Raw genomic sequence first — 12,656 nt, forward strand, 5'->3', positions numbered from 1 at the left:
AGTATCAAGACGTTCTTATTGCTACTGGGCTAAAGTTGTGACAGCTTTCTCAGGAACAGACAACTGCAGTGCTGAGAGACAACACCGCTGCTGGTCAGCTAGCTCCCGGTGTGCAAGATCTCCACGTTGTACCTGGGCACCTCGGATTGTTTGGAAATAATGCATTAAAACATCCAATTCCAGACACCTTCATGACAGAACCCAGTACCTGAATGACACTAGAAATGGGTGAAAAAAAAGTTTTTCTGCAAGTAGCAGAAAAAGCCCCTTGCACCTTGCTAAGACCATGCCATCTAGGGTAAGGTGCCTGCAGGCAACCTGCACCCATGGGGCTGCAACCGCTCCGGCAGTTCGGTACAAGGAGAACATGGGCAACAGCCAGGCAAGGTAGTGCTAAGTGGGAGGCAAAGTCTTTAGAGCCATTTGTGCTGCAGGTGTTACTATTAAATCAAACTTTCTCCATGGGAAAAGCTTTCAGGTCAGTAATAAACAGCACTGGTATGCAGCTGTGGGTGTCACCTTGGGAAGTCCTGCCCGAGTCGTTGACTGGAGAGGCTGAACGCGGTGGGTTTATTCACCCTGGAGGAGAGGAGGCTGAGGGGGGTCTATTTGCTGTGTGCCACTACCTAGAGAGAGGGTATAGACAAGATGGAGCCAGGCTCTTCTCAAAGAGGCACAGGGAAAGCGCAAGAGGCAATAGACATCACGTGCAACAAGGGAAAGTAATGCCTAAGCATTACTGGGTTGGACTGGATACTGCCAGATGTCCCTTCCCATCTAAATTTTTCTGTGATGCTCTTTTTTTCTCTTTGAAAGAGACAAAACCAAAACACTGGCAGACAATCTTAGATTACTAATAGAACTATGAAGAGCAGGTCTGCTAGCAATACAAACTGAAAATGAGAAAATTTCTTCAAGAAGCTGCTAGGTCTCACAGTGGAGCTTATGGCCACCACAAAATATATGAGAATTTCCTATCCCCATGTTTTAAAGAGGCAGGGCAGCTCTGAACATCTCTCCCACGCAGTGATGGGCAGAGCACTACTTTGCTGTTTGGGGAAGAGGTTCTTACATAAATTATTTGCAAACAGAGTAGATAGGACAGCTATGAACTCATGATTTGTCTCTAGGGCCTGGCACACTGGAGAAGTAAATCTATACTCAAACCACCCTTTAACCTGCTCCTAATCAATGAATGCCATGTATATTCCACCTTACTAAAATCTTAAAAATAAAATCCATGTTACTTTAAGAAAAAGCTAGTTGTTAGTAGGCCTGTTCTCATTTTTCTTTTCCTCCGCCTTCCTCCTGGCATGCCGGGTGGCACTGGAAACATGCTGTTACTCACCAGGATTCTGAAACTGGCCCGTCCCTCAGCTAGGAAAGGTCCAGGCACAAGCCCACAGCACAAAAGCAGGAGGTCTGTTTGCCCAGTGACTGGCTGACGGTTACAGAAGAGGAGCACTACTATGTGTAGATCGCAGGGGAATGCCTTTCGGCTCCCCAGGCATTTGTATCATGCAGCCAGGACAAGACCCTATTACTGATTTCTGCAGCGAATTTCTGACAAGGCAAGGCATTAGTTCTGTGATCCCACTAATGGGAAGTGGGGAGGGAAATGAATGCAGATCTTCAAATATGCCTACAGAGCTGAGTCAGTATATGCCAAAGCAAGGGGAAGTAGACGGCAAGGTGGATTTGGTGGGTAAGTGAATAGGAAGCCGTTAGCTTCAGTCGATATTAAATTCCGGTCTGACTGATGGGAAGATGGGCAATGGACCTCTTCTTTTCGCCTCTGATAGTTTCAGCAGAGGCCGGCCTGTGAGCCAACAAATACTGCCAGTATACAAGAGGTGACTCTCTCCCCCCAAAGACTAAATATGATAAGCTAAAAATTGTTCCCCAACAGCAGTAGGTGATGCTCCTAAATGCCTGCACTTCTAATCAGACAGCAAGAAGCTGAAGAATTCCTTGCTTTCTTTTCTATTGTCATTGTTGGCAAGCCGACATCTTGCCCTGTAGAGCCTGGCCCTGTATTCATCCGCATCTTTTGTCCTCTCCAGCTTTGTTGGAATTAGCAGTAGAAATCTCCACAAGTGATCTTTCTCATGACCTCAGTTCTCCAGGTCTCTCCTGCCTTCTAACATTACTTTCTGTATGATTGACAACATCTTCAAAGAGAAAAAGAGGAGAGGGGGGCTGTGGAGAATCCCCCCACTGTCTTGGGACAGCACAGGGAAAGGGTCACATGGGATATTTTTAGAACAGAATCCAATGCCAGTGATGTGAGGAAGGCACAGAGAAAAACACAGCTGTGAAACCTAACACTTGGCTTCGTATATACTGAGAGCAGGAACAGCAGAGAAACAAACTGAGGAGACGCAGCAGACGACAAGAGTGAGAAAAAGGTATGTGAGGATAACAAGAGAATGGTGAAAGAGTAAGTGACAAAGAGGCAATGAACAACTGGGAAAGAAATGGCTAAAAGAGAATATGGGAGAGAAATGGCAAAAGACTGAGCCAGGAGGAGAAAAACTTAACAAAGTGGCCATGAAATATAAATAAGCAGAGATACTTTAATCACAGAAGGGATCGAAGGACAAGAAATGGCCAGCTGACTCATCAGCACTCTCATGTAGATGATTTGTGACCTTGAAGGCTGACCAGCAACTACAGAGTCTACCATCTCTCCTCATCCCAAGGTATAAGGGCTTCATAAGTGACTTAGGTTTTGGATTGTGACACTGCAATAGATTTTCTAAATCAGAGGAAAATAGCAGGCATTCCCACAGTCTTTGAAGCCAGGTGATGACCCACCGTCTCTCTTTTACTACAGACCAGCATGCCCAGAGAGCAGTGACTGCTTTATGTATGAAAACCGGTGTATGTAGCATTAGTTTTGAAGTGCTCTCTTCTGCTGTTCACCCACTAAAGAAGAAAGAACTAACATGATTGACTATATGGAGTGGATAGCGGTAATGACAATACTTGATAAGAGTGTTCTCGTAAAGATCGCATTTTAAGGTGTAACTTGCTAAGACACTCCAGTCCCAAAAGCATCTGGGATTCACTTGAGGCACCTACGTCCAGAATTATAGCCCCTCGTTCACTTGCTACCTAATCCTTATAACTGTTCTTAATTTTTCATGCTTTGAGGAATAATTCATCCTTCATCAAGATTAGTGATTCAGCACCTACTTAGCACTGATGCCCGGATTAGATCCAGCAACTAGCTGCTCTCAGTAACTAGCTGCTACTCTGCCTGTGATCCCTAAGCACTCAAGTATATGGTCATCCTAGAAGAATGCCTAAATTTATAGCCACCTCTTTAATGAAATAGGTTGTAGCATAGTTGCCTCCTTATCATAAAGCTTATCTGGCATGTGGGTGACTTGAATTCATTTAAAGAACTAAGTGGTTTGGGTTTAACCATGCAGATATTTGAGGGATCAAACAGCTACCATTTATTACACAATCCTGTCCTGTCCAGAAGCCAAAAAAGCTCTCAGTGGCAAATATTTGGGATAAATTTATGAATAAATGAAGATCATGCAGTAAATTGTCTTGCTTTCTCTCCTGAATAGCCATTTAGTAATGTACAAATGTTTTGTCAAAGATGTTCCTTAGCTCATGTTATACAGATTATGCTCTTTGAACTCAAGAAATCTAATACCAGTTCCCACAAGCATTCAAGAAAAATATCATTAGTCTAAATACTCTGACTAGTCTAGTTCTAAAGAATCTAAACCTGAAAATTGTAGAGATTCGTGAGTTTGTCACAGTTACAGAAGAAATACAGCCGTTTTCCCCAAGTAGCATAGTCACTATTTCCGCATCTTTTGCTGTCTCATGCTCTCTTCTTTACCACTGCTTTTGCTCAGTTTTGTAGTATTTCCTTACAGTTCAGTACCTCACGCAATTTAATCAACTCAGAAACCAACTCAGTTTGAATTTTTGATCTCAGAACCCAATTCTTGTTCTCCCTCCACAAACCCTACGTGTTCGTACACTGTGCAAATAGGCCACTGCAATCCATTATGTCGTATATTAGCCCCGGTCTCAATGCTCTAGTGTTGGCGCTACTCGATCCTGACGCTGAGGATGCTACTTTTTTGTATTGGACTGCAGAAAGCCAGGGCAACAGAGATGAAATATTTCATAATCCAGCCTTTCCACTGTAATGATTGGCTCCTTCAGCAATGTTAATACTTGACAAGTGATAAATAGCGTTCTTAGTAAAACACTGTTGAGTTGAGGATGCGTGCTTGTGATGTGCCTATGTGGAGCACTAAGAAATTTACATTCGTCACATAAGTCTTAATTTGAAATCCAGCTTTCAGTCATAAAGGGCTATATGGTCACACTAAAGATCATACAATTCTTCATTCATCTGTAAGGCACGACATCATACACAAGAGCAGGGCTTAGCAGCAGAAAATGTTGGACTGAAAGCTACTCTCCTGGTCTTCACCTCAGCCTTCTGTTCCCAAAGGCAACCATACCCTTAGTAAACCAAGTGTTCTCTTTCTATAAAGAGTCTCTCCATCTTTCTTTACAGTAGCTCAAAGAAGATGAGATCTCGTGTTTTCCTCATCCCCAACACAGCCTTATTTGTCTCCAAATGCTGCTACCAAGACTTTGCATGCTCAGGTACAAACAGGCCACCCTTCACTTTTAGAGGCTGAGATTCCATTCACGCTGTTCCTTAGGCAATCTGGAGCGTACGATGCCAATTCTCACTTCAACTACCAAAAGAAGTGTCTTTTTAGATACAGTACAAACTGCTACCTCAGCTTGTCCAGAGAAGTGTGAGGAGTCATGAGATGGAATAAATCTTAGTTCTCCTAGTTGGCAGTAATCTCTTAAAGTACTTAAAGCAGAAAGTGGGGCAACGGCCCGCATCCAAATACCTATAAAATAAAGCAGTGCAAGACCCCACTGGGGTGTGCCCAAAAGATGCCATAGAGCAACACTCTCTGCACTCTCACAGCACCCATTAACACCCAGCATGGCAGAATCCTAACCACCTCTTCTGGGAGCTGTAGCAAAGGGCAGGGAAAGGTTTCAGTGCCTTATCTGTGGTTGTCTGGAAAAAGGAAATCCATTCACAACCAGGAGTTGCATTTCTATACAGCTCTGCAGACTGGGTGTCCCTACAGACTCAGCCCTGAGTCCCTCCAGCATTTTTTTCCTTGTCTGGTGAATTCAGTGATGTAAATTTTTCACCCACGGGGATTAGGAACGATTCCCATTTTCATACTGAGAAAAGGAGAATATGGCCTCATTCCCTCTTGGAGGAAGACACTACTGGGGCATGTGCTCAGGCAGAACTCTGACAGGTTCTTCCGAATACAAACGGGGAAGAATATTTGTAGGCAAAGAAAACGTTTAGCTCCTTAAGCAGCAAAGGGAACAGCTATCGTGTGGGAAACATTCTGTCCTCCTGTAGGTATTGTACTCACCAGAGTTTGTTGGTATCGGAAGGCTTTTGTTGGAGAGGCATCCCCAGTCATATCCCCAGAGGCAACGTCCTGTGGAGTAGGGGTTGTTCAGGGCAATGTCTTCCCGTCTCCTCCCACGGCAAAACCATGGAGTGAGACAGACGCAAGGCTTCAGCTAAAATCCCACAGAGCACCCTGGGAGAGAAGGTTACTGGTGAGGGAAAGACAGAGAGGGAGAGTGTAACCAGAGACTCCCTGCCCCCTCCTGTTCACTCTGTGCTTGGGCACAGCAGCCACTTCCCTGCTTTAATATCTCTCTGCTGCCCTGGCACCAGGACAGCCCAGTAAATTAACAGGAGGTAAGGTTTCCCTCTGCTCTCTCGGGCAGTATCATTCTTCACTGCATTTGGAAGGGGTCAACAGCGGGACTGTAGAAAGAACGGGGGCTGATGACAGAAAGATACTAGGGAAAAAGAGGATGGAAATAAAAAATTAGCAAAATTGGAGACAAGAGGACCATCCTACAACTTGAGCAGGATTATTCCTACAACCTGTTTCAGGGACAACTTTGTGAAGTGTCAGCATCTGAGAGGGCAAGTTCTCCTAGCAGGCCTTGCAAGACTATTCTTTATATAAATTACAGTGTCCTCACATTTAACATAATTTTTCTTAAAGCATACCTATTATCGCTGATTCCCTGGCCACAATACCTCGCCACAAATAAACAGCCTTCCTCACAGTCTTTGTACCTTCACGAACCTTCATCCACTGGCATAACCAACGCTCGGTATCTTTTGCATACAGGATCAGGTTGAGGTTGGAAGGGAGCTCTGGAGGTCATCTGGTCCAACCCCCCTGCTCAAGAAGGGCCACCCAGAACCAGTTGCCTAGGAACATGTCCAAACAGCTTTTGAGTATCTCCAAGAATGGAGACTCCGCAACCTCTCTGGGCAACCTCCTCCAGTGCTTGGTCACTCTCACGGTAAAAAAAGTGTTTCCTGATGTTCAGAGGGAGGCTCCATGTTCCAGTTTGTGCCCATTGCCCTGGTCCTGTCACTGGGCACCGCTGAGAAGAGCCTGGCTCTGTCCTCTTGGCAGCCTCTCTTCAGGTGTTTATGTACACTGATAAGATCCCCCTGAGCCTTCTCTTCTCCAGGCTGAACAGTTCCAGCTCTCTCAGCCTTTCCTCATGTGTGAGGTGCTCCAGTCCTTTCATCATCTTTGTGGCCCGCTGTCGGGCCATCTCCAGCATGTCCTTATCTCCCGCGTACAGAGGAGCCCAGAACTGGACACAGGACTCCAGGTGCAGCCTTGCCAGAGCTGAGTAGAGGGGAAGGATCGTCTCCCTTGATCTGACCTGCTGGCAACACCCCTCCTAATGCAGCCCAGGATACCATTAGCCTTGTTTGTGGCAAGGGCACGTTGCTGGCTCATGCTCAACTTGGTGTCCGCCAGGTTCCCCAGGACCTTTTCTGCCAAGCTGGTGGCCCCCAGCATGTACTGGTGCAGGGGGTTGCTCCTCCCCAGGTGCAGGACTCCAAACTTCATGAGGTTGACTTCATGAGGCTTCAACTCTTAATGATCCTTTTTTCCATTTTCTTTCTGTTATTTTTCCCCATCATTCTCAGAAGTGAACTTCAAGTTTTGAAACATTTTGTGATAGACAGACCAAAAGAATGCATATTCTAACATCTAAATACATGTCATTTCATTCCTGAGAACTACCCTGAAGAGACCTAATATTTTCCTCTTGTGTTATTGTTGGGGTTTTTTTCTTAATGTCTGACTAGAAATGACATAAGAACATAGAAGACAACAGAAAAGCTATGCGTAACCCAATTTGTTACATCTAAAACCAGTCAAAGCTGCTCAACAGCACAGTCAGGAAGGATTCGTGGGATGTTCAGGATCCTGGAACATCAGCAGGGGTGCAAATTTCGGAGGTCCTGCCTCCTGCCCTTCTGTGCATTCTGAGCCTTCGCCACAAGAAAAGCAAGGAGGAACTAATAGGGTAGAAAGGGCAAAATCAGGGTGCTGCTCTGCACTACTGCCTTGAGAATCAGAGCACTAAGCAGCCGTGGTAACTGCATCGTCCTCCTCTGAGTCATAGCTACTGCATGCTGTATCCCGAGGCCACAGCAAGCCCAGAGGTCTGTGGGGAATGGAGCAGATAATACAGGCTACAGCTTTTTTGGCAGACACCTGCTGGTTTTTCCCTCTGTTATCTGTAAAGCTTTTCAATCAGGGCAATTGATAAATTAAATATATATTGAGGCAAAGCAGACAGTTACTTAGGGCAACTTCATGACTTCCTAAGCTGTTTCTCCCACTAAATAAAAACGGGTTATTTAAGGGTATGTGAAAGGTGAAAGCATCTCCTTTATTGAAAGTTATCCAGTCAAGGACCTTTTCAATGCAGAAGGTGATGATAAATAAAGGGGGAAGCCACAAACAAAACCACGCAGAGACTCATACCTGAGAGACAAGGGATAACAGATGATGGAAAAGACCAAATGTCTCCAGTCACTATTTGATGGGCCATTAAGAAACTACAGGCACAACTTTGGAGAGGGCCAGCCCAGACTTTGTAACTAATAAGGGAGAAACAAGAGGAGCGTAAGAATTTGAGGTATTTGAACTGGGTCTGTGGGACTATGCAAAACTTGTTAAGGAAAAGGGTTGGGGAGGAATAAAGTACAGAATAGACCAAAAGGGGCCAGTTTTGTGAAAAACCAAGGCTGGTCAGCATGTTAGTCTGACTGAGCGCTGGTCCTGATCACCAGAGTCTGTCCTATCTTCTTATTAAATCTTTTCTTAACCATCTTCCCGTGTAATCTCACTATCCCACGTATGTAAGGGCTGTAAGGCTGAGGTGCCAGCAACTGGTGAGACTGGTGCGAGTGAATTTGGGGGCAGCAACTACAGCCAGACCAGGGGTCTTGGGGCTCTGGGACTGCAGTGCCAGCAACCGGAGCAAGTGGGGCCTCGGCATCGGTAGCTGGAGCAGCCATAGCTCTCCAGATCATCTCACAGGGTGGCCGGAGTGCTAGCTACAGGTGAGGCCCATGTGAGGGGACTTGGTGCCAGCAACTGGAGTCAGCCCAGGGGTGTAGGCACCCCAGGCCTGTGGCGTCAGCAACAGCAGTGGGTGAGTGTCCGCTGCAGCCTCCGGGATGGGACCAGCGTGTGTCCTGGGCGCAGCTGCTGAGAGGACCAGCACGAGCGAGGCGCGGCAGGGGCTCAGCACCAGCAGCTGGAGCAGGACTGCGGGTCACAGCCCCTGCGCCACGTACCAGCAGCTGCGGGGAGCGTCTGCGCCTTCCCCAACCTGGGACCTGTGCGTGTTATTTGGTGGCAAACTTCAGTCTGAACTAACCAGCAAGTAGGAGGCCATGGGTCTGGGTCAGGGCTATTGGGCAGGCAGAGGGGTCACGTTGATATTCAGTGGGACCCACGAGCGTGAGGTGCCTGTGGGATGAGCATGTGAGTGCACCTGTTCGTTAGCAAGCATCAAGCTGGACTAGCCAGCATGTAGGAAGACCTGTGGAGCAGGTAAGAAGGCCCAAGATTTCGGCAGGGGTATGGGAGAGACAGAAGGGCCGTACTCTCTGGGTACTCTGGGTCCATGAATGTGTTTGTGAATCTAGAGAGTGGGGGTGCGAGTGCTTTCACTACTGAACTTCAATCCTTACCAGCTGAAGAAAGGAAAGGGGAGGTGGCCGTCTATCTTTATGCTTCAGTCCTGGTAGCACTAAGCTAGGTGCTGTTGAAGGCAGCGCCTTACCTGTTGCGGTCCGTGTAGCTGGCCACGTCAGCGTCCTCCGTACGTCTGTCTGTTTCCAAGATGCACTCAGCCTTGCTGTTGTTTGAACCTGCAAATGGAAAATCAGCCTGGGATGGAAAGCCCGGTGTTTCTGGGCTGGGCAGGAGGAATATCCAGGCCACAGAGCTGCTAGAGGCAGTGGCAGCTTATAACATCCCTTAACTGTTTATTTCTATGTAAAATAAATTTAGAAAAGTTAAGCCTATGCTCAGTGTGACCTCTTCCCCTCACCCTTTAAACCACTTTACAAGTGACTGAACACCAACACCTAGTTTGTATTTTTCTTTACAACCTGAACATAACAGATCCAAATCTAAGTATTCTCAATGCAGCATGATGCTCACCCTTGTCAAAGCATGGTTTCTATGAGAGCTGTTACTGTTTCTCCTTATTTTGCAGCTGAAAATCAGAACATTTAGGAGTGACAAAGGAAAAAAAAAGTTAAAAAAAAAAATCAACAGCCTAAAACACAGCAATTCCAGCTATTTTTCTTAAGTTCGAGAAGTCTGAATACAACTCTGAGCTCTTTGAAAGATGTAGTGAATTACACGCAAGATGTCTTCTTAAGAATTTATGCGCGCAGGCATAACAGTTTATACAAAACTACAGTCCGGAGACTAAGTTATACATAACAGTGACCATAAACAAGGTACCAAGTGCAGATGAATAGAAACAAAAGAATACCAAACCTTCACAAGAGAGGATTCTGCAAGTAGAATTGGCAAAAGCAGCAACGCTAGACCAAACTGCGTTGAGTAGGACTTAGTACTCGTGCCTAGTGAAACAGCCTCACCAAGGCTGCTGACCCTGTGACTATGGTTGATTATAACTTCTCTGGAGATTGTTTCATTCCTTTCCTTTAAAATAAACTGTTTTCTGTATGCATACGCTAATGACATCATCACTGTGTAATGAAGATGATCTATTACTTAACAATATCTTCTTTTCTTGCATTTCCTTCTCCTAACTTAATTTTCAGTGTCGTGATGTAGAGAAGCATTTACAGAATCACAGAATTCTGTAATTCTCATACCCTGAAGACAAGGGTAAGAACACATTGCACAACACAGGTACAGTGTATGTTAGGAATCTCAGCTTGGCACAAATTTTATTTTACAAGATGTTTTATAGATGTTTTGCAAAATCTTTTGATGTTTTGGAAGGCATGCTCTCTTTCAATACCATTCTGTACATCCTAATTTTTAAGGACATCAGTGACTATTTCTACAAAGTCAAATCCTCCGAGTACCTTACTTTTCATAATGGCAAATAGGGAGACAAAACCAGTTTAGAATTACAATTTTATTAACTTACTGAACTGTTCTACTAATAAATACAATGATTTTCATACAACTCAAGATTTGTTAAATACCTTGTCTACATCCTCTTCGCTGTTTTCACTCCCTGTCCCACAAAACAGAACTTTTGACCTTACCATTCTTCTAGTTTTGAGCCAAAATGTGAACCAGTTACCACTTTCCTGCTAACCCAGCTGTTAAATTCCTTAAAATATGATAGTAGCTCAAAACTTATTTCTCTGAAAATACAAACATGTCGTTTACCTCATCTTCTGTACCACTGGAAACACTTTCCTCACAGGTAGATGTTGGTAATTCCACCGCTAATGTTACTACTAGATTTCCTGTACTAGAATTTGGTATTATTGAAAAAGCAACGTACTCTTTCCATAAAAAAAAAAAAAAAAAAAAAAAAAAGAGAGAACTCAGAGGACAGGAAACACTCTTCTAGGTGTCACGGATGAGACAGAGTAAATGGCAACCTCTAGTGGAACTGGATACTAGGGTTTATTTTAGAACTAATTAGACTAGAGCTTTTACCTTCTTATTTCACACTCCCTCACTGGCTCTCTCCCACGTGCATTACCGAGGTCTCAGCTTCCCTTCCCAGCAGTGAGATCACTGCCGGTCTGTGAAGGTGGAGCAAGAAGTTGTACTGGTCTGTGCTGTGCAGCTGCTCAGTTACCAGTCTTGGCCATTACAGGTCAAGGCCTCCGGGCATCCCCTGGCACTCATTTCCATGCAGCTCTCTGATCCCCTGAATCTGCCCCCACTTCCAGGATCTTTCCTCCAGCTGGTATCTTCACCTTCTTTCTGGACCCCTCCTCCTTTCAAGACTCCTCCTTTTTTTTTTTTTCCAGGAAACCCTTTTTTTTGGCACCAACTCTTCTTTCAAGAATACCAAGCCCACAATTTTCCCAGTCTAAATATTTTATGTGCTGAAACACAACATTGGCCTCCTAATCGGTGGTTCTGCCTCCTATTTCTTTATTAAAAATGTATTAACTTTAGTTTAGTCCAGGTGTTATCAAAATTCACAAGCAGCCCATACTGGTTGTGGCTAGCAAGTAAGCAGGCTTCTGCCTGAGAGTTCATAAGCACCTCTGGGAGGTACTATCTCAAGAAATTATGCAAAATTCTCTTTATATAGAAGCTCCATTTCTGCACAGAGGTATAACTCTCCAAAAGGAAGATACTGCACAGATTAATCAAACAAGAATTCTTTATTTTGACACCTCAAGGCAGTAAAATACAAAAAGTATATACGAAAGTGGCAGTGATAATGCAACTTGATGCAATCCTACAGAAATCTAATCCATCAGAGTGGACTGCTTCATGAATATACGTATTGCACCATTTCAAAGAGGGAGCACTCGGGAAGAAAGTGTTTATACTCCAGGGAGGTACAACAGCCCCTAAACTGGTATCTTAAACTTCAGGTAAGGCACCAATTGGCAATTATGATCCTTGTTCTGTTTATCACATGTTGTGTGCAAGATAAGTGCAAGATCCATGTTAATGCTGCACCTTTGTCAGCTGGAGGAAACACAGCCTTCATTTTCTTAGGCAGAACAATAAAAAAAGCACATGCCTAATTTTCCAGCCTCCCTCCATATCCCTTTGGGCTTCCTATTCATAATTCTATCCTGAAAAAATATTTAAAAAGCCACACTTACATAAAAAGAGTAAGCCAGGAACTATGCCAACTTACTGCTACAAAATGGAGAAAATCGAGACTCAAGTGAACAGACTGTAGCCCATATGTAACCCAGTATATCAGGATTTAGGCTTTAGCTCAAAAAGAGAACAATGCCCACCTCCCACGTCACATCAAATGGGAGTAACTGCAACTGGACACAAGCAAGAGACAAATTACAGCATGAAGAGACTGTGTAGGAAATTTCCAAAGAAGTGATGGATTATGCCCTAACCTTTCTTATTGACCAGTTGAAATGACACTTTGCAAACAATATTAGCTAAATAAACAGCTTTAAATGATCACGGCTGAAGAAAAAACCTCACATAACAGGGTAATAATGTGAAACTCTTCCCTTTCATTTAAAAGGGAAACAAACTGCAGTAATAAATAATCCA

The 12,656-nt window shown here is 44.5% G+C and overlaps 1 protein-coding gene across 1 annotated transcript in view; it reads right to left on the reverse strand.

Moving 5' to 3' along the window:
- The window catches only part of CLCN1 (chloride voltage-gated channel 1), a 72,124-nt gene extending 60,864 nt beyond the window's left edge, over nucleotides 1-11,260 (reverse strand). Inside the window, exons 1-2 of the mRNA XM_059823958.1 lie at nucleotides 11,248-11,260; nucleotides 9,226-9,313 (exon numbers count right to left, since the gene is read on the reverse strand). Of these exons, the coding sequence (XP_059679941.1) occupies nucleotides 9,226-9,313; nucleotides 11,248-11,260 (101 nt within the window). The remainder of the gene's footprint in view (nucleotides 1-9,225; nucleotides 9,314-11,247) is intronic.
- Nucleotides 11,261-12,656: the final 1,396 nt, after the last annotated feature.

This window comes from Gavia stellata, chromosome 1 (assembly GCF_030936135.1).
Source record: "Gavia stellata isolate bGavSte3 chromosome 1, bGavSte3.hap2, whole genome shotgun sequence".
Lineage (NCBI taxonomy): Eukaryota > Metazoa > Chordata > Aves > Gaviiformes > Gaviidae > Gavia > Gavia stellata.